This window comes from Mobula hypostoma, chromosome 2, assembly GCF_963921235.1.
Source record: "Mobula hypostoma chromosome 2, sMobHyp1.1, whole genome shotgun sequence".
In the NCBI taxonomy this organism is placed as follows: Eukaryota; Metazoa; Chordata; class Chondrichthyes; order Myliobatiformes; family Myliobatidae; genus Mobula; species Mobula hypostoma.
This window is the reverse complement of record NC_086098.1, coordinates 156,137,138-156,160,319: the sequence shown is the minus strand read 5'-3', so window position 1 is coordinate 156,160,319 and position 23,182 is coordinate 156,137,138. Positions and strand designations below refer to the sequence as shown.

General features: G+C 40.7%; 1 protein-coding gene across 1 annotated transcript in view; it reads right to left on the bottom strand.

Moving 5' to 3' along the window:
* Positions 1-23,182, bottom strand: part of ppil2 (peptidylprolyl isomerase (cyclophilin)-like 2) — a 389,068-nt gene that overhangs the window by 286,927 nt on the left and 78,959 nt on the right. The window contains exons 7-8 of the mRNA XM_063040908.1: positions 7,952-8,043; positions 1,463-1,552 (exon numbers count right to left, since the gene is read on the bottom strand). Of these exons, the coding sequence (XP_062896978.1) occupies positions 1,463-1,552; positions 7,952-8,043 (182 nt within the window). The remainder of the gene's footprint in view (positions 1-1,462; positions 1,553-7,951; positions 8,044-23,182) is intronic.

The window sequence follows — 23,182 nt, the reverse complement described above, 5'->3', positions numbered from 1 at the left end:
TATTTTTAATGTGGATATAAACATGATACATCTACGATATACTTTCAATTGCTTTTCATCTTTAAACGGTCCACTGTTTCCAATGTCACATGCCACTGGTTGGATGTTAGAACTGCTTTTGCCAATCTAGATCTGCCTTTGACACTCAATTACCTTGTTTTCCATATTACTGCAGCTCATGATTATCTTCACCTAATAAAACTGAGTACTGTTCTGAATAGAGCTCTATAGGGCCATGAAATGCAACCTCATGAATATAAAATAGGATAAGACCAAGTTTAGAAAAAAAGCTTTAAAAAAAATGTTACAAACACAATAAAAAATCAATGCAGCGATTTTTATAGATAAAATAGAAATGCATTAATTGCAACCTGGATGAAAAAATTTGTTGGATAAGTTTATGTCTTTTCTTATTCTAGAGTTAATAAGGAATTTGCTGATGAACTGAAATATTTTTTTGTTTACACAGTATCATAAATCAGTGATATTCATTTGGTAACAGATAAAGACAATAAATAGATTGAATGGCATTTCATTGAAAGTCCTGTTCTTTTCTCAAAATGTTTTAAGTCCTATCAGTGATCATTCAGTTAAAGTCCAATCATAGAAAGCTCATCAGTGATCATTAAGTGCTCTTATATTCACTTACTGCTCCACCAATGAAAACGAACATTCCACTTGCCCTCAGGATAACCTGTTGTACCTGCAAACTAACTTTTTGTGATTCATGCACTAGCACTTCTACGTCCCTCTGCACAACAGCATTCTACGGTCTTTCACAATTTAAATAAATACATAATTTACTTTTTCACCATTTAAATAAATGACTACATAATTTACTAACTGCAGATTTACACTCAGTGGCCACTTTATTAGGTAACTCCTGTACCTAATAAAGTGGCACAGCGTCCGTTCATGGTCTTCTATTGCATTTGCCCATTCATTTCAAGGTTTGATGTGCTGTGCATTCAGAGGACACACCACTGTAGTAACACGTGGCTGTTTGAGTTACTGATGCCCTCTTGTCAGCTTGAATCAGTCTGGCCATTCTCTTCCGACCTCTCATTTAAAGAACATTTTCGTCCACAGAACTGCCGCTCACTGAATATTCTTTTGTTTTTTGCCCCATTCTCTGTAAACTCTAGAAATTGTTGTGTGTGAAAATCCCAGGAAATCAGCAGCTTCTGAGATACTCAAAACATTCCATGGTCAGCCACTTAAATCATTTATTCCCCATTGTGATATTTGGTCTGAATAAATGAACCTAATGAACCTCTTGACCATGTATACATTGAGTTGCTGCTACATGATTGACTGATTAGATATTTGCACTAATGAGCAAGTGCACAGGTGTACCTAATAAAGTGGCCATTGAGTGTTGCATAATGCAGAATTAAAAGCAACATGATTACTGACATTTCCTAAGCAGTTCTACAAAGCAAAAGAAGGAAAGGTTCCGTACTTGTAGTGTGATGATGTCTTCCCGAGTGAAAGGTTCGTCACTTAGCAGATCTCGAAAATTCTTGGTCTTAATGTTCAATTGCTCCACAGCCTGAATAGAAGGAAAATAATGACTTTCTTCCAGCCATGTTAAAAGCACAAAAAATGGTAGCTGAAGCTATACAAATAACCTAGATGCAAAAAAGTAAGCTAATTATTTCAAATTTGTAGTTAACCACGAGTATAGCAGAAATGGAAGATCATCGAATCACAAAATGTGTGGCATAGGAGAATATTTGGCTCATTATGTCTATATCAGTTGGAAAAGGTTGAGATTTGAACACTGTGGTCACCACACATTACACTGCCTAAACGGGAAAAAGACATGTTCATACCACCATTGATGCTGCCCTCATTCACATCTGCCCTCAATCCATCATCCCATCACTTTAACAGGGATATTCCTCTTGTCCTTGCCTACCACCACAAGCCTCTGCCTGCAGCAGAACATTCTCCGCAACTTCTAGCATCTTCAACGAACATGATCCCCACCATCACTCTCCTCTTTCTCCATGATTCCTTTGTCTATTTGTTGCTCCCCAATGAACTCCTTTCCCACTGTACATAAATCACAGCCATTGACATTGAGTTGGCATTTCACTTTAAGAGGCTGGTCTGACGTGATGACGTTGTTACCTAAAAGGTTTTTAACACACTTTTGTTGTGGGGGTCTTGGAGTTCAATTAAATGTGTTATGTGTTTCGTTAAAACTTTGCTTGATTTGCGAAAACCTACATTCATGACCCTGCTATAGGACGATTCCGGAGTTACTGAACATGTTGGCCAATGCAGTCGCTTTGAAACTGCCAGAGATTTGGGAGCAAAATGCCATCACTTGGTTCATACAAGCTAAGGCCCAGTTCATCCTGCAAGAAATCTCCGCCGACAACATCAAATATTTCTATGTGGTAGTGTCGCTCAGCAATTCCACGGTGGCTTAGATGGTTATCTTGGTCTACATGAACGAGCTACGTTAAAGAGCCAATTTCCGTGCCCTATGACCTGGAACTTGACAGCAATTTGTTCGATACACAATTTCCTTGGTGACAAACTTCCCTCAGTTACTCTCCCCCCCTCAATTCCCATTTTCTGCTATTTTATAAGTATATACTATCATGATTCAAAATACTTGATTAATTTATTCAGCACTTCCATATTTCCTATGATTAATTCCTCAGACTTGTTTGATTTGCAACCAACATTCAATCTAAATCTTTTCATTCTAAAATATCTGCAGAAACACTTATTAACTATAGAATTTCTACCTAGTTTTACTACGCACTCCAGTTTTTCCTTCCTTTTTAATCTTTGGTGACATCTGTATTCTATCCAACTTTCTAATCAACTTTTAAATGTTTGAATAATTCTATGATTTTTCTTTCAGCTTGATTTTACCTTTTACTTCCTTAGTTAGCAATGGATAGTTGATCCTCCCCTTTGAATACTTCTTTTGCATTGGGCAGATTTTATGTTATATATTTTAGAAGATCCCCCGCATGTCTACAATTTATGCTCATAGATAGCATAGCTGCTACTTCATCTCAAATAACCAATCGCATAACTAATTAACTACTTCATGGTTAAGAAATGAGCATTGACAAGTAATTTAAACTTAAACAAGTGCAATCATGATCTGCTCTGCTTTCATGATTGCACTTATTGAATTTTAAATTACTTGTCTTGGACCCACTATTCTCTCCCTCCCAGTGAATGTATAAATTCATTCTATGATCACTGCTACCTAAGGGAGTATTCACTACTAAATCAGTAATCAATCTTATCTTGTTATCAGTCTTAAATCACATGCTCCCTAGTTAGCTCTACAACATACTGTTCCAAGAAACCATACTGAAAACACTATGAGCTCTTTATTTAGGCTCTCTTTGCTCATTTGATGTTTTTTTCACTAGTGTGCATCTCTAGATTAAAACGATTGACTGTTGCCATACATTTCTGACAAGCTCCCATTATACCTTCCTAAATACTCCATCTATTATAAGACCAATGTAGCACACCAACAAGTGATTTCTTGCATTTAATATCCTGCTCCCCATTCTATTATGCTAAGACCATCATTCATTAACCGAGCTACTCCTCCAACTTGTCTTAACTTCTTGGCCATCACATATCATGCACCCGTTGATATTCAGGTCTTGATCTATGCCATCCTGAAACCATGTATGTGTAATGGTTATCAAGGCTGTCAGATCATATCTCCACTCTCAGTTCATGTATACAATTTTGATTGCAAAATGAAAGGCTAATACATCAACTTTAGAGTATGATCCCTAAAACCTCTTCAAGTTATCCAACAGTGTTGTAAACAGGCTTATGGAAAAGCGCAATATAATTTCTTCCCATTTGGATTCAAGTCACTAAATACAAAGGCCATTAGCCATTAGCCTTTTTGATTATTTATGGAACCTAATCATAGAACTCACAAGAGATCATTTGTCCCACTGTCAGCACCTTGCAGAGAAATTTGACTATTGGTACCGTGTTTGCACCTTGGTCCCAGAGTAACGCTGTTTCACTTGGCTGTATTCAGGTATGGTTGAATGACAGTTAAACTTGTTTTTGTTTAGACCTCCTTGCTTCTATTCAATTCCCTTTTGGCCGCTCTGGTCTAATTAGATTGCACCACTCTTAAAGGTGATAAGTTCCAGCTGAAAACTACTCTTTAAGGTTTTTAAAAACACCCTTGTTACATGTACCCATCATTTTGAATATGTCCATTGCCCTCAAAACATCAGCTAAAAGGCACAGCTTCACCTTATTTAACCAATCTAAAACAGCCACATACAGTTGCTACCACGGCATCAAATCTCCTCCCAATTTTCTTTAATGTAACAAGGGCATCCCACCTTCTTTACTCTAACCTGTAGCTCAAATCCTTCATCACACCAGTCAGTCTCTTCTGCAGCAATTCAACCACCTTCAAGTTCCTGGGTGTCAACATCTCTGAAAATCTATCCTGGGTCCAACATATTCATGCAATTACAAAGAAGGCACGACACTATTGATGGCATGATCCAGGCACCTACAATCTGTTTTTTTAAAAAAAATTGCCCCAAGCATCCCCTGCAAGTTTCCACCCCATCCACTAAAAGCTAACCCCTCCAATATTCAATATTTCTACTCTGTAATAAAAGATTCTGGCCATCTATCCTATCGATACTTCTCATAATTTTATAAACTTCTATTAGATCTTCTTTCAGTGTCCAATGCTCCAGAGAAAACAATCCATGTTTCTCCAACCTCTCCTCATGCTTATGGTTTAAGGACATCTCTTCTAGGATGTAATGGAACCTAGATTGAGAGGTAGAAGCCAAGTTGTCATCATTCAGTGGGCTCTATTGACACAGTTAGAATTAGTAAGGAGGTTTGGCTAAAGAATTACAAGCAGTGCAGGCAAAACTGTAAAAGAAAACCATAAAGGTGATAATCTTCAGTTTATCGACTTGAACCACAAGCAAATTGGTAATGGGTGAGTAAGGTCTGAGAAGTAACTGTATGCTGAAAATTTGATTTGGGAGAAATGTATTCCAATTCATGGGGCACATGTAGCAATGCTGGAAAAAGGAAGAGCTGTTTCTTTGGGGTGGGCATCATCCGAACTGTGCTCGAAAATCAAATAGACAGGGCTTTACACTAATTAGAGGAGTGGGGCGGTGAGTGGTTCAATTGACATTAAGTTTAATGAATGAAAAAGAAACATGATTGGAGGAAAGCATGGGGGGGGGGGCTCAGAGTTAGTTGTTTTTTTTTAAACAGAGTGGTAGGTGCATGGAACCACCGGGAGTGGTGGTAGGCACATTAGAGACATTTAAGACACTCTTAGATAGGCACATGGATGAAAGAAAAATGGAGATCTTTGTAGGAGGGAAGGGTGAGTAAATCTTACAACAGATTAAAGGGTTGGCACAGCATTGGGGGCCGAAGAGCCTGCACTGTGCTGTTCCATGGTCTATAAATGAGAGAGCAGTGGCACAGGTAATGAACAAAAAATCAAAGTATGACAGGAAAAGGCAGAAAACAGAAATTGTAACTGGAGTAACGGCTGTAAAAAATACACACACAAGGTTCTGCAAATGCTCTAAACCCAGAGTAACATAGAAAATGCTGGAGGAAGTCAGTGGATCAGGCAGCATCTATGGAAGGGAATAAACAGTCAACGTATCGGGCTGAGACCTATCATTGAAGCCTTTCATCTGTAAGAAGTTGAACTTCAAGACTTTTTACGAATGAACACAAGATAGATGAGTTGATGCATCAAAGGCGATTGATTTTAAAACTGTTTCAGACTTGTAGATGCAGAGTAACCAGGATTGAGAGCTCCATATTCCACACCACTTTATGTTTTAAAATAAAAGGCAAACAGGGAAGGAGGTAGAGTACCACATTCTTAACCAAGGAAGTTATAAAGTGTAACAGAGAGAATAAATGCAATAGATCATGATGTGAAATCAGTTTACAAGAAATAAGGAAAAGCAGGGGAGAGGAAAGAGTAAAAAAGCACTAGATCCTTTTTCAAGGAAAAGTAGTTCATAAGTATTGTTTCAAGGTAGGACAAAGCATGAATAAGGAAATATAAAAGTCATGTAAAAAGGGAACTGCAAATATCTCTGGTGATTTTAATGTACATGCTAATTAAACAGGCAAGAGCACTGTGGAAAAGGAATTTGTCAGTTGCAATAAGGGTCATTTCTCTGACCAAAACATAATGTAAACTACTTTGGCTACTGCAGATTTGGTCATATTGTATGCATTGAGGTTGGATTAATAAGAGATCACGGAGTTAAACATCCTACAGGGAGTAATTATCAAAAATGGTAAAATTCCAGGCACATTTTGAGGACTAAACACCAGGGGCTAAAACTGCAGTTACAGTAGTTGAACTGACTTGTTTGTCACTGCAACACACATCAAAGTTGCTGGTGAACGCAACAGGCCAGGCAGCATCTCTAGGAAGAGGTACAGTCGACATTTCAGGCTGAGACCCTTCGTCAGGACTAACTGAAGGAAGAGCTTATATTCCTTATATTCTGTCTGGGTAGCCTCCAACCTGATGGCATGAACATTGACTTCTCTAACTTCCACTAATGCCCCACCTCCCCCTCGTACCCCATCTGTTACTTATTTATATATACACACATTCTTTCTTTCACTCTCCTTTTTCTCCCTCTGTCCCTCTGACTATACCGTTTGCCCATCCTCTGGGTTTCCCCCCCCCCTTTTCCTTCTCCCTGGGCCTCCTGTCCCATGATCCTCTCATATTCCTTTTGCCAATCACCTGTCCAGCTCTTGATTCCATCCCTCCCCCGCCTGTCTTCTCCTATCATTTTGGATCTCCCCTCCCCCTCCTACTTTCAAATCTCTTACTAGCTTTTCCTTCAGTTAGTCCTGATGAAGGGTCTCGGCCTGAAACATCGACTGTACCTGTTCCTAGCGATGCTGCCTGGCCTGCTGCGTTCACCAGCAACTTTGATGTGTGTTGCTTGAATTTCCAGTATCTGCAGAATTCCTTGTGTTTGCATTGTTTGTCACTGCCTTGTTTGTCTATCAGCATATTTTACAGCTCCTTTGGCACCACCATTGACTATTACATAGTCGTTCAGGCAGTTTTCCTTGCGCTTCTTCTTTATCGGTTTTTCTCTTTTCTATGATCTGAATAACTTCCATTCCTACTGATGTATTGGCAGTATGTGTTTCTTTGATTAGGATCAAGATCAAATACTTACTCAGTATTCAAGCTATGCCCTTTTCCTTTTATTTGGCGTACTTACCCATAGCGTTATAAGATGTAAATATTATGGAGCCCTTTGGGCCAACTGCTCTCTCGACCAGGGATTCTCAAACTTTCTTATGCCCTAAACCCCGACCGTTAACCAAGGAGTCTGTGGATCTCAAGTTGGGAGACCCTGATCTAGAACATTATTTACTGTTCAGAGTCGAGCAACGAGGGTACCATTGCTTCAATTTTTAAAAAGCAAACAGAAAATTCTAATCATGGGTAATTATCAAATGCTTTCTCACAATACATCAAAACACAAAAGACAGTGCATGCCTGAATATTGGACTGGTTCTTCAAAGAACATTAAATTGCAGATTATGAAATAAAAACAAACATTGCTGGAAATACTTAGAAGGTCAGGTTGTGTCTATGGAGGGAAAAAACATGATGTTCAGTAGATGACTTCTCACCAGCATTGAATCTTCTCATAAGTCTCTTGCCCAAAAATCCTCTGACAGGGGCAAAGCTTTTGTCATGAATTTTATTTACCTCCATCATGGTTCTGATGAATAGTCACCAACCTGAAATTGCATTTTTATTGCTCTTCACAGATGCAGTCTGACTTCGCACATGTTCTGCTCTTAAAGAATAGAAATGGCCCAGAGGTTAATAGAAAGTGTTATTTTGGATTTCTCAATCAAAACAGGTATTACCCACCTCGTATGAATAGACATTTCCCGAAGACTTAACTGCCAATATATGCGAGTTGTTTGTGAAGACAGAGTACATCACTGGGCAGTGATACTTTCCTAGGAGAAGCAAAATAATAGTAAGTGATCTTTTACATAAAATTAATGCTTTGAATACTTTTTTTTGACTCAAACTCATTGTCCATTATTTATTATTCTCATGGTTCAGTAAAGATTCTGAATGCAATCAGGAACAATACAAATGAGCAAACACGAGGAGATCTGCAGATGCTGGAATTTCAAGCAACACACATAAAAGTTGCAGGCCAGGCAGCATCTATAGGAAGAGATACAGTCAATGTTTTGGGCCGAGACCCTTCATCAGAAAAAGGGAGAAGGTCCGAAAAAAAAGAGTACAGGAATTTGGGAAGGAAGTTGAGAAGCAGGACTGCAAAGGCATAATCTCAGGATTACTGCCTGTGCCACGCGACAGTGAGAACAGGAATAGAATGAGGTGGAGGATAAATGCGTGGCCGAGGGATTAGAGCAGGGGACAGGGATTCAGATTTCTGGATCATTGGGACCTCTTTTGGGGCAGGTGTGACCAGTACAAAAAGGACTGGTTGCACCTGAATCCTAGGGGAACCAATATCCTGGCGGGGTGGTTTGCTAAGGCTACTGGGAAGAGTTTAAACTAGAATTGTTGGGGGGTGGAAACCAAAATGAAGAGAGTGGGGAAGAGGAGGTTGGCTCACAAATAGAGAAAGCTTGTAGACAGTGTGAGAGGTAGGACAGGCAGGTGTTAGAGAAGGGACACGCTCAGACCGAAGGTTTGAGATGCATGCATTTTAATGCACGGAGTGTTGTGAACAAATTGGATGAGCTTAGAGCGTGGATCAGTACTTGGAGATATGATGTGGTGGCCATTACAGAGACTTGGATGGCTCAGGAACAGGAATGGTTACTTCAAGTACCGGGTTTTAGATGTTTCAGAAAGAACCTGGAGAGAGGCAAAAGAGGTGGGGGCGTGGCACTGTTGATCAGAGATAGTGTCACGGCTGCAGAAAAGGTGGACGCCATGGAGGGATTGTCTATGGAGTCTCTGTGGGTGGAGGTTAGGAACAGGAAGGGGTCAATAACTTTACTGGGTGTTTTTAATAGGCTGCCTAATAGTAACAGGGATATCAAGGAGCAGATAGGGAAACTGATCCTGGAAAGGCGCAATAATAACAGGGTTATCGTGATGGGAGATTTTAATTTCCCAAATACCGATTGGCATCTCCCTAGACCGAGGGGTTTAGATAGGGTGGAGTTTGTTAGGTGTGTTCAGGAAGGTTTCTTGACACAATATGTAGATAAGCCTACACGAGGAGAGGCTGTACTTGATTTGGTATTAGGAAATGAACCTGGTCAGGTGTCAGATCTCTCAATGGGAGAGCATTTTGGAGATAGTGATCATAATTCTATCTCCTTTACAATAGCATTGGAGAGAGATAGAAACAGACAAGTTAGAAGAGTATTTAATTGGAGTAAGGGGAATTATGAGGCTATCAGGCAGATAATTGGAAGCTTAAATTGGAAACAAATGTTCTCAGGGAAAAGTACGGAGGAAATGTGGCAAATGTTCAGGGGATATTTGTGTGGAGTTCTGCATAGGTACATTCCAATGAGACAGGGAAGTTATGGTAGGGTACAGGAACCATGGTGTACAAAGGCTGTAATAAATCTAGTCAAGAAGAAAAGAAAAGCTTACAAAAGGCTCAGAGAGCTAAGTAATGTTAGAGATCTAGAAGATTATAAGGCTCATAGGAAGGAGTTTAAGGAGGAAATTAGGAGAGTCAGAAGGGGCCATGAGAAGGCCTTGGCGGGCAGGATTAAGGAAAACCCCAAGGCATTCTACAAGTATGTGAAGAGCAAGAGGATAAGATGTGAAAGAATAGGACCTATCAAGTGTGACAGTCGGAAAGTATGTATGGAACTGGAGAAAATAGCAGACGTACTTAATGAATACTTTACTTCAGTATTCACTATGGAAAATGATCTTGGTGATTGCAGTGATGACTTGCAGCAGACTGAAAAGCTTGAGCTTAGAGATATTAATAAAGAAGATGTGCTGGAGCTTTTGGAAAGCATCAAGTTGGATAAGTCGCCAGGACCGGATGAGATGTACCCCAGGCTACTGTGGGAGGCGAGGGAGGAGATTGCTGAGCCTCTGGCAATGATCTTTGCATCATCAATGGGGATGGGAGAGGTTCTGGAGGATTGGAGGGTTGCGGATGTTGTTCCTTGATTCAAGAAAGAGAGTAGAGATAGCGCAGGAAATTATAGACCAGTGAATCTTATGTCAGTGGTTGGTAAGCTGATGGAGAAGATCCTGAGAGGCAGGATTTATGAACATTTGGAGAGGTATAATATGATTAGGAAGTCAGCATGGCTTTGTCAAGGGCAGGTCATGCCTTACGAGCCTAATTGAATTTTTTGAGGATGTGACTAAACACATTGATGAAGGAAGAGCAGTAGATGTAGTTTATATGGATTTCAGCAAGGCATTTGATAAGGTACCCCATGCAAGGCATATTGAGAAAGTAAGGAGGCATGGGATCCAAGGGGACATTGCTTTGTGGATCCAGACTGGCTTGCTCACAGAAGGCAAAGAGTGGTTGTAGATGAGTCATATTCTGCATGGAGGTCGGTCACCAGTGATGTGTCTCAGGGATCTGTTCTGGGACCCTTACTCTTTGTGATTTTTATAAATGACCTGGATGAGGAAGTGGAATGATGGGGTTAGTAAATTTGCTGATGACACAAAAGTTGGAGGTGTTGTGGATAGTGTGGAGGGCTGTCAGAGGTTACAGCAGGACATTGATAGGATGCAAAACTGGGCTGAGAAGTGGCAGATGGAGTTCAACCCAGATAAGTGTGAAGTGGTTCATTTTGGTAGGTCAAATATGATGGCAGAATATAGTATTAATGGTAAGATTCTTGGCAGTGTGGAGGATCAGAGGGATCTTGGGGTCTGAGTCTATCGGGCGCTCAAAGAAGCTGCGTTGTTGAATCTATGGTTAAGGTGGCGTACAGTGTATTGGCCTTTATCAATCGTGCAATTGGATTTAGGAGCCGAGAGGTAATGTTGCAGCTATATAGGACCCTGGTCAGATCCCGCTTGGAGTACTGTGCTCAGTTCTGGTTGCCTCACTACAAGAAGGATGTGGAAGCCATAGAAAGGGGACAGAGGAGATTTACAAGGATGTTGCCTGGATTGGGGAGCATGCCTTATGAGAATAGGTTGAGTAAACTCAGCCTTTTCTCCTTAGAGTGACAGAGGATGAGAGGTGACCTCATCGAGGTGTATAAGATGATGAGAGGTATTGATCATGTGGATAGTCAGAGGCTTTTTCCCAGGGCTGAAATGGTTGCCACAAGAGGACACAGGTTTAAGGTGCTGGGGAGTAGGTACAGAGGTGATGTCAGGGGTAAGTTTTTTACTCAGAGAGTGGTGAGTGCGTGGAATGAGCTGCAGGCAACGGCGGTGGAGGCGGATACGATAGGGTCTTTTAAGAGACTTTTGTATAGGTACATGGAGTTTCGAAAAATAGAGGGCTATAGGTAAGCCTAGTCATTTCTAAGGTAGGGACATGTTCAAGACAACTTTGTGGGCCGAAGGGTCTGTATTGTGCTGTAGGTTTTCTATGTTTCCATGAAGCTGCATCATAAATAAAAGCAGTGATTTAATATCCGCCAATGCAATGACTCTAGAAGTATGCTATTAACTTTGATTCTTTGAGTGACCTAGGCTTTTGAAAAGTATCACAAGTTGGAATTCTAGACCTATTTGGGAATACCACACTTTAAGTCAACTGTAAAAAGAGCTGGAAATAAAAGGTGCCACTGGTAACACAGGCAAAACATCATTCACAGAGTGGTGAAGAAATACTGTTGATTTTGAAAAATTACAATTTAAGACATTGTTTCCTCAGCACATTGTAAATGTGGTGAACCATATAAAGTTCAAAGTGTTCTGCTGTTTGTCCCCAAAATGTGTTACGAATTGAGAAGATATTCTATCTCTTAGGGATATCAATTTTATTTTGTAATGGACCTTATTCAAATTGAATAATATGTTTCTTATTTAAACTTCAAGTAGGAAGCGTTAAGACGCAGAATCTCAATGGGAAACAAAATGTAGCTAGTCTAGAAATTTTCTGAGAATTAAACTGCATCAAAACACAGCAGGAAACATTCCATCATATGGACGTAACAAGATTATTTATATCAAAATATCGGAGATAATTTTTTCAATATTTGAGAAAATTGCAAATGTACTTCAATATCATATTTTTGTGTACTGAAACTAAAAGCAGCTTTTGTTCCTTACAGATGTATATTCATCCATTTAATCTGAATAGCACACATGGCGAGCTAGATAACATTGTTAGTGCTTCACTGGCAAAGCTGTATCATTGGAAATGGAAGTAATGTACAATGAACACTGCAAAGCAGCTGCACTACTGCTCCATTCCAAAGCACTAATAAGAAACAAACTGCAAATCTTTGTAAAATCAAAAAGCATAAAATATACAGATGCTATAATCAGAAAATAAAAAAGGATACGATGTTGGGAGAGAATTGGCTAACATTTCAGATTGATGACCTTTTTGTCCAAACTATTAAGTTAGGAATCAAACATACTCTTTGTTCTTCCTTGAACATAGGCCAAACAGTCTCCCTCCACCATCAGCCTCCTTTGTTTGGCTGAACTTAACTCCCACAATGAACAAGTTTTTCAACTCCACTCATTTCTGCCAAATCACAGGTGTTGCTATGGAAACTCGCATGGGTCCAAGCAATGTCAATCACTTTGTGGGGGAGATTCATAGAGTTATGCAAACAGGCCCTTTGCCTCAACTTGCCCATCCTGAGTAATATGTCCATCTCTACACTAATCACATTTGCCTGCATTTGATCAATATCCTACTATACCTTTCCAATTCTTGTACCTGTCCAAAAGCCTTCTAACATCATAATTTTATCCACCTCTGCCATTAGTAATTCATTTCATATACCCACACTCGAATGTGTGTAAACACTTGCCTCTCAGATCCCCTCTATCCCACCTCATTTGAAAAATGTGCTTTCTAGTTTCAGATTCCACTGCCTTTCACCTCATAACTTTATTAACCTCTGTTTGTCACTTGTCAGCCTCCTCTCCAAGACTTGCCAACATTTCTTTATGACTCAACCCACCAGTCCAAGCAACATTCCTGTGAAACCTTTTGCATCCTCTCTCCTTTAATCAAATCCTTTCTGTTGTGAGCCAATAGGAACTGCGGACAATACTCCAACTGTGGTCTAATCAACAATTTACATAATTCTACAATGAAATCCCAACTCCTGTGTAGCACCTCAGCCACTGAAGGCAAGCATACCATATGCCTTCTTCACCACCCGGTCTACCAGCGTTGCCACTTTCAGTGAACTAGTCAGGAGGGCTTTCAAGTGTTCACTGTCGGCTAACATTCCCCAAGGCCCTGCCATTAACTGTGTACGTCCATAAGACCAAAAGATATAGGAGCAGGAATGCAAACACAAGGAATTCTACAGATGCTGGAAATTCAAGCAACACACATCAAAGTTGCTGGTGAACTCAGCAGGCCAGGCAGCATCTAGAAATGCTGCCTGGCCTGCTGTGTTCACCAGCAACTTTGATGTGAGGAGCAGAATTAGCCATTTGGCACATCAAGTCTGCTCCGCCGTTTCATCATGGCTGGTCCATTTTCCCTCTCGGCTCCAATCTCCTGCCTTCCCCCCATACCCCTTCACACTTTGACTAATCAAGAATCTATCGACCTCAGCCTTAAGTATACCCAATAATTTGGCCTCCGCAGCCAACTGCGGCAATGAGTTCCACAGCCATCACACACTCCTCATATGACAAGAATTTCAATCCCAGAATCATTTTCCTAAACCTCCTTTGAAACCTCTCCAATGTCAGCACATCTTTTCTTAGATAAAGGGCTCAAAACTGCTCACAATACTCTAAGTGAGGCCTCACCAGTAACTTATAAACCCTCAACATTACATCCTTGCTTTCCCACAACCTATGGACTCACTTTCAAGGACTCATCATCTTTTATTCTTGATATTTATTGCTCATTTAGTTATCATTACTTCTTCATTCTTTTTGTATTTGTACAGTTTGGTGTCTTTTGCACACTGGTTCTGGTTTAACATACATCTATCACTTTACACTTGTCCAAGTTAAATTTCATCAGTCATTGCCCTGCACAATTTCCTGGTTGATCTAGATTCTGTTGTAATCTTAGAGACCATTTTCTTAACTGTCCACTATAGAGGCTACAAACTTTACTGCATCTGCAACCTTCTTATTTTAATCTACTGTAGAGTTTAGGTGATTGGGTGCCCACTAGGAAGAGTAAGAAGTGGGAAGAAGTGTACCCCTCATGAATTTGATGAACATAGATAGGGAATTGAGGAAGAACGTGCGGAGAAGGGACTTGGGATGAAGAGAGCTAATGAAGGAGGGCGAGGTAGAGCAAGTGAGCGTGAGGGAGAAGAAATGGGTGTGGAGTTTATTAGTGGTGAGAATGATGAAACAGGTGAGCAAAGTTCATCTGGTTTGTATGAGCCACAGCCCAAAAGCCTCCTTATGTGCTGTTCCTTATCGTGGTGGGGAGGTTTGTGTGCCTTAATGATCCTGGGAGCTATACCAGCTGGGACTTCAGTCCCTGGTAGGTTCAACCTTGCTGGGCAGGTTCCAGGTGAAGGGGCAGACGAATACAGCTTCTGGTCCTCCAGTTTGGGGGTTGGGCGTAGGGCCAGCAACCCTACCCTGTAAAATCTTAACCGCTACAGAAACCGAAGAGGCCTCATGTGCCACCTAGGCACCAAGGGTTCACACGAGATGACGACGACAGCCCAAAAGACCAACAGATGACAAGGATGATCAAATGAGTACTCAAAATACAAAACTTTCGTTCTCTTTTCAAGCAAAATTCATTTCATTGATTGAAGGGTGCCCACTGGTAGGCATGGACAAAGTGGGCTGAATGGCCTGTTTCCACGCTGTGGAATACGACTCATTTAGAATCAGATTCAGGTTTATTATCACCGGCATGTGTCATGAAATTTGTTAACTTAGCAGCAGCAGTTCAATGCAATACATAATATAGAAAAAAAAGAAATAATAATAATACATTAAGTAAATCAATTACAGTATATGTATTTTGAATAGATTAAAAATTGTGCAAAAAACAGAAATAATATACATTAAAAAAGTGAGGTAGTGTTCACGGGTTCAATATCCATCTAGAAATCAGGTGGCAGAGGGGAAGAAGATATTCCTGAATCGTTGAGTGTGATTCTGCACCTTCTGTACCTCCTCCCTGATGGTAACAGTGAGAAAAAGGCATGCCCTGGGTACTGGAGGTCCTTAATAATGGACATTGCCTTTCTGAGACACCACTCCCTGAAGATGTCCTGGGTACTTTGTAGGCTAGTACCCAAGGTGGAGCTGACTAGATTTACAACCTTCTGCAGCTTCTATCGGTCCCACGCAGTAGCCCCTCCATACCAGACAGTGATGTAGCCTGTCAGAATGCTCTCCATGGTACATCTATGTGTATTTGTTGACATACCAAATCTCTTCAAACTCCTAATGAAGTACAGTCACTGTCTTGCCTTCTTTATAACTGCACCGATATGTTGGGACCAGGTTAGGTCCTCAGAGATCTTGACACCCAGGAACTTGAAACTGCTCACACTCTCCAATTCTGATCCCTCCACGAGGATTGGTGTGTGTTCTTTCATCTTACCCTTCTTGAAATCCACAATCAGCTCTTTCATCTTACTGACGTTGAATGCAAGGTTGTTGCTGTGACACCACTCCACTAATTGTCATATCTCACTTCTGTATGCCCTTTGAGATTCTACCAACAATGGTTGTATCATCAGCAAGTTATAGATGGTATTTGAGCTATGCCTAGCCACACAGTCATGGGTATAGAGAGAGTAGAGCATACCTGGGTGCCCCAATGTTGATCATCGGCACAAAGGAGACATTATCACCTATCCACACAGATTGTAGTCTACTGGTTAGGAAGTCGAGGATCCAATTGCAGAGGGAGGTACAGAGGCTCAGGTTCTGTAACTTCTTAATCAGGATTGTGGGAATGATTTTGTTAAATGCTGAGCTATAGTCGATGAACAGCATCCTGACATAGGTGTTTGTATTGTCCAGGTGGTCTAAGGCCATGTGGAGAGCCACTGAGATTGCATCTGCCATTGACCTATTGTGGCAATAGGCAAACTGCAACGGGTCCAGGTCCTTGTTGAGGCAGGAGTTAATCTAGTCATGACCAACCTCTCAAAGCATTTCATCACTGTAGATCAGAGTGCTACCGGGGAATAAGGCAGCTCACATTATTCTTCTTAGGCACTGGTATATTGCCTTTTTGAAGTAAGTGGGAACTTCCACCCGTAGCAGTGAAAGGTTGAAAAATGTCCTTGAATATTCCCGCCAGTTGGTTGGCACAAGTTTCCATCAGGACCTTCCATCTTGCTAGGATTCACTCTCTTAAAAGACAGCCTAACATCGGCCTCTGACACAGAGATCACAGGGTCACCGGGTGCAGCAGGGATCATACAGCTATAATTATATTCTCCCTTTCAAAGCGGGCATAGAAGGTGTTGAGTTCAGCTGGTAGTGAAGCATCACTGCCATTCATGCTATTGGGTTTTGCTTTGTGAGAAGTAACGTCTTGCAGACCCTGCCAGAGTTATCGTACATCCAATGTCACCTCCACCCTCACTTGAAATTGTCCCTTTGTCCTTGAGATAGCCCTCCACAAGTCATAACTGGTTTTCTGGTATAGACCTGGATCTCCAGACTTGAATGCCACAGATCTGGCCTTCATCCACCGCTTTTGGTTTGGGAATGTATAACAAGTCTTTGTATGCACACACTCATCCACACAGGTTTTAATGAAGTTGGTAACAACTGCAGTATACTCATCCAGATTTGAAGATGAATCCCTGAATACGGCCCAGACCACCGATTCAAAGCAGTCGGGTAATGTTGTACCGACCACGTTACCTATTCTAGAAGCTGCCTAGAATTTCCCTACCGCATAGCCCTCTATTTATCTAAACTCCACGTACCTATATAACAGTCTCTTAAAAGACCCTAATGTATCCACCTTCGCCATGTACAGGGAGGGGGTCAAACACTGAGAGAGCTGGTGCAGGGATAACAACTTGATGCTTAATGTCACCAAAATCAAGGAGATGATCGTCGATTTCAGACGGTCTCAGCCTGAGCACTCACCCCTCAGCATCAGCGGCTCCACAGTGGAGAGAGTGGAAAACATCAAGTTCCTTGGGGTGCAGATCTCGGACAATCTCACCTGGTCCAGGAACACCACTGGGATTGTGAAACGGGCCCAGCAGAGATTGCACTTTCTGAGGAAGCTTAAATAAGCATCACTCCCCACTTACATCTTAACTACATTCTACAGAGGCGTGGTTGAGAGTGTGCTGACCTTTTGCATCACAACCTGGTACTCCAGCTGCAGTGCTGTCGACAAAAAAGCCTTGCAGAGGGTGGTTAGGGGAGCAGAGAAGGTTATTGGGGTCTCCCTACCTTCTGTCCAAGACCTCTTTCAGAGTCGATGCCTCCAGAAGACACGGTACATCATTAAAGACCCCTCACACCCTCTCCATGACCTGTTTTTTCTTCTGCCATCAGGCAAACGTTACAGGAGCATCAAAACTAAAACCACAAGGCTATTAAACAGCTTCCTCCCACAGACAATCAGACTGCTAAATAGCTGCTCCACCTGACTCTGCTTTGGACACTTTTAATTTGCACTGGACACATAACTGATTTAACTGACGTGGCTGTTGTGTTTTACTATTTATTGTTATGTTTATTATTTAGTGTTGCGTTTGTTATGTTATGATTGCACTGCCCCTGAGGAACACTGTCCCATTCTGCCCTGCAGAGCTGATGTATGGTTTGAACGACAATAAAGTTTTTTGGATCTTTGAATCTTCCACGCACCCACCGCTCTCTGCGTGAAAAACTTACCCCTGATATCCCCCATGTAGCTACTTCCAAGCACCTTAAAACTATGCCCCCTTGTGTTAGCCATTACAGCCCCGGGAAAAAGCCTCTGGCTATCCAGATAATCAATGCCTCTCATCATCTTATACACCCCTATCAGGTCATTGCTCATCCTCCATTGCTCCAAGGAGAAAAGGCCAAGTTCACTCAACCTATTCTCATAAGGCATGCTTTCCAATCCAGGCAATATCCTTGTCAATCTCCTCTCCATATAGCATCTACATACTTCCTGTAAAGAGGTGATCAGAACTGAACACAGTATTCCAAGTGGGGTCTCACTAAAGTTTTATATAGCTGTAACATTACCTCACGGCTCTTGAACTCAATCCCACGATTGATGAAGGCCAACACACCACACGGCCTCCTAATGGAAGTATTAGTTTAGATGAAGTAGATAAACCATTGGAAGCAATGCATGCTATTCATCACATTCATCCTGTTCATCCAGAAGGACCAGATTATTCAGATCTGAAGGTGTTGAAGCAAGGCTAAAGACAATATCAGCTTGGAGGCTAAAACTGATGAGTCTGGTTCATTTTAAAACAGTGACTAGGGAGAGGAATTTACATAACAGTGAGAACATAGGACTTGCTATAGAAGCCCAATACAATGGCATCCATCTGACTGACATCAAAGGAGAAAACATTTGAACTTTATTATGCCTTGATAACTTCATGATGTTTCAAATCGCTCTCTAGCCAAAGTAGTACATTTTGAAATGCACTTGCTGTTTGCTGTAATTCAGAAAAGAATTTGTGACTTGTCCATTACAGGATGGCATTAATGAGGCGCAACCACATAGGCAATAATTCAGCACAGAATTATCCCAAATCACACAATAAACCACTTAACTTTACCTTTTATGCTTATTGCTATTTATTGATAGGGTTGCTGAATTGAACAGGATATCAATTGATTACAACCATATGTAGTGTGTGCACAGTGATCATGCTCTTTGTGAATACCCTTAGTCAATTAGATTTGTCCATAACACAATTTACCCAAGCAGAAAAAAATCAATTGAAAAATTTACTTTCCGTTCAGAATACAATGATCTGCTGCCTATGAACAGTAAGATTACAGTAATATTCTTGTTGTATTTAAAAATACAAATGATCCAGTGTAAAGCCAATTTGATGCTATTTACTCAACGTAAAATATTATTTTGTTTACACAGTAACAATGCAGCTTAATAAAGACTCCGAAAACAACAGTAACTAAGATTTTGGCAACACCCAGCCTTCCAAACAACACACTGACGTAGCGCTGAACTAGTCAGTAGACAGGCTAAAGAACGAAGAAAGCATGCAATTTAAAAATTTCTTTTCTTAATTTAGCAATGATAACCAACTATTTATTTTTAAAAAGTGAATAATCACTCAAACAACATTGAAAATTTAACCATTTTACTTTACTTCTTTTGATCTAGTTATTGGCACTGCACTAACTGAACTGGGACCAGCTTAGTACAAGCCAGAATCATAATATTAAATATTTAGACTATGAAATAAAGACACTTCCCACATGCATTATATGCTAGCTGAAATGATCAACATGGAATTAAACTCAGACAAGTCTGGGTGCACTCACAAACAACTAGTTACACTGGATAGAATCTTAGAAGCAGCAATACTTTTGCTGAAAGAGATGTCACTTGGAAAATGAATTAACACAATTCATACATTCATTCCAATATACAGTGGATTCTGGTTAACTGGGAAACATCAGGATTGGTACATTTTGGCCCAATTAAGTGGCTGCCCTATTTAGCCGAAGTTTCATAGAAATAATTAAAAAGGTATAAAAAGGACTAATTTAACTGAGTTACGAATTATGCATTTAAATAAAACACAGAGCAGATTGGAACACTACCAATATTACTACAATACTATTAAACTGTGTTTTAGTTCCTACTAGTTACCAACAGAGGAATTCACCCAAGGTACACTTCTGCATTCTCTTGATTGACTGTAAAAGAACAAAATCAGTGCAGACACCTGATGCAGATAACGGACTGCCTTCATACAATGTTTTTGACAATTGTATCCTCCAAATCTTCATTTTCATTGTGATAATCAACATTGATTTCTTCAAATTCTTTGTAGTTCTGAAATTGTTGAAGTAGTGAAAGTGTTTCATTTTCACTCCTGGCATTTCAAAGCCTGAATGCTTGAAACTAGTGAGCAAAACAGCCCTCCCCCCTCCCACACCATTTTATTTTCACATCTTCTCCCTTCCTTTCCAGTCCTGAAGAAGAGTCTTGGCCCGAAACATTGACTGTTCATTTCCAAGGATGCTGTCTGAGTTGCCGAGTTCCTCCAGCATTTTGTGTGTTGCTCTGAATTGTCTTACTGCTTATTTCTTGTCAACTATCAGTGACAAAGATCACTGATTTTTGAGCACAAACACACGTAGCTAATGATGTTTATAAACTGTTTTCTCTTAGCATGGTATAGTGTCTAACAGCCACACAAGTGCACCCAACTGATGTTAGTTGAAAACTGTTTGCCAACAATCTCCTGTCCCAATTAAGCAGCATAGTATCCCAAATAAACAACGGGAATCCTAGTTATCCTCTTAAATAGTTTTGTTCTTTAAGAGTTCTCCCTAATAAGCAGCTACCCCAATTAACCCCTGTATCCCATGTATTTCCAAATTAACTATTTTTACAATGTTACAGTAACCTTCAGATCAGAAAAATCTTCTGAAACTCATTATGTGAGAAACTTGGGCATTATCAGGCATCTTGCTGCTCTAATGCATTTTAAACATTTTCCTTTGATCTATTAGTATGTTTAACTTAACTTTTTACCATAGTGGGACCATTTTCCCAGCTGACTTTTCATTTCTTAAAGGGGATACACATTTGACCATAACACTACAAGACATTGGAGCAGAATTATGCCATTTGGCCCATCGAGTCTGCTCCACCATTTCATCATGGCTGATCCTTTTTTTCTCCTCCTCAACTCCATTTCCTGACTTGTCCCCGTAACCTTTGATGCCATGTCCAATCAAGAACCTACCAATCTCTGCCTTAAATACACCCAACGACCTGGCCTCCAAGTTGCACATAGCAACAAATTCCATGAATTCACCACCCTCTGGCTTTCTCCACATCTCTGTTTTGAATGGATGCCCCTCTATGCTGAGGCTGCGCCCTCTTCTCCTGGACTCCCCCACCATGGGAAATATCCTTTCCATATCTACTCTGTCTAGGCTTTTCAAAGTTTGAAAGGTTTCAATAAGATCCTCCCTCATCCTTCTAAATTCCGGCGAGTACAGATCCAGAGCCATCAAACGTTCCTCATATGATAACTCTTTTATTCCTGGAATCATCTTTATGAAACTCCTTTGGACCCTCTCCATGGCAGTAAATATCTTCTAAGATGAGGAGCCCAAAACTGTACACAATACTGAAGGTAAGGCCTCACCAGTGCCTTATAAAGCAACAGCATCACATCGCTGCTCTTGTATTCTAGGCCTCTTGAAATGAATGCTAACATTGCATTTGCCTTCCTCACCACCAACTCAACCTGCAAGTTAACCTTTAGGATGTTCTGCACAAGGACTCCCAAGTCACTTTGCGTCTCAGATTTTTGGATTTTCTCCCTGTTTAGAAAATAGTCCTCATATTTATTTCTACTACCAAAGTGCATGACAATGCATTTTCCAACATTATATTTCATTTGCCACTTTTGTGCCCATTCTCCTCATCTGTCTAAGTCCTTCTGCATCCTACCTGTTTCCTCAATACCACCTGCCCATCCATCCAATCTTCATATCATCTGCAAACTTGGCAACAAAGCCATCTATTTCATCATCTAAATCATTTACATACAACATGAAAAGAGTGGTACCAACACTGACTCCTGCAGAACACCACTAGTCACTGTCAGCAAACCAGACAAGGTTCCTTTTATTCTCACTCACTACCTTCTTCCAAGCAGCCAATGCTCTAACCACCTTAGTAACATTCCTGCAATACCGCGGGCTCCTAACTTGGTAAGCAGCCTCATTTGTGGAACCTTGTCAAAGACCTTCTGAAAGCCCAAATATATAACATGCTCTGCATTCCCTTTATCTATCCCACTTGTAATCTCAAAGAATTTCAACAGGTTCGTCAGGCAGGATTTTCCCTTAATGAAACCATGCTGCTTTACCCTATCTTGTTCTGCGTCACCAAGTACTCCATCACCTCATCCTTAACAAATGACTTTAACATCTTCTCAACCACTGAGGTCAGACTAACTGGTCTATAATTTCCTTTCTGCTGCCTTCCTCCTTTCTTAAAGAATGGAGTGACATTTGCAATTTTCCAGTCCTCTGACACCATGCCAGAGTTGAATGATTTTTGAAAGATCATTTCTAATGCTGCCACAATCTCTAATGCTACCTCTTTCAGGACCCTAGGGTGCAGTTCATTTGGTCCAGGTGACTTGTGCACTTTTAGGTCTTTCAGCTTTTTGAGCACCTTCTCCCTTGTAATAGTAACTGCACCCACTTCTCTTCCTTCACACACAACATCTGGCACACGGCTAATGTCTTCCACAGTGAAAACTGATGCAAAATACACAATTAGTTCACATGCCATCTCTTTGTCTCCCGTTATTATTTCACCTGCCTCATTTTCTAGCTGTCCTATATCCACTTTCATCTCTCTTTTATGTTTTACATACTCGAAAAAGCTTTTATTATCCACTTTGATATTATTTGCTAGCTTGCTTTCATATTTCATCTTTTCCCTTATGTTACGTACCCCGTAACTGGGTTGCCAAACCAGCAGAAATGGATCACTCAGTTGGAGTCTGGATTACTAGAACTAAGAAAGTTTTATTAAAGAAACAAGCAACACAGTACTCTAATCAAAAGGATAATAAATGCAACAGTTAGCAATGATAAACACACATGTACACAGAATTAAGATAACAGGATCAATCAAGCTCTATCGTTGTCTAGGGGTAAATGACCAGTTTCAAAGTGACGCAAAGTTCAGTTCAATTTAGTTCAGTTCAGTTCGCAGACAGTGGAGGGAAGGAGAGAGAGAGCAAAATGAATGAATATTCAAAACGGCTTCCACACACAGACCTTCGCAGTCAGCTTTCGGGCGAGTCCTTT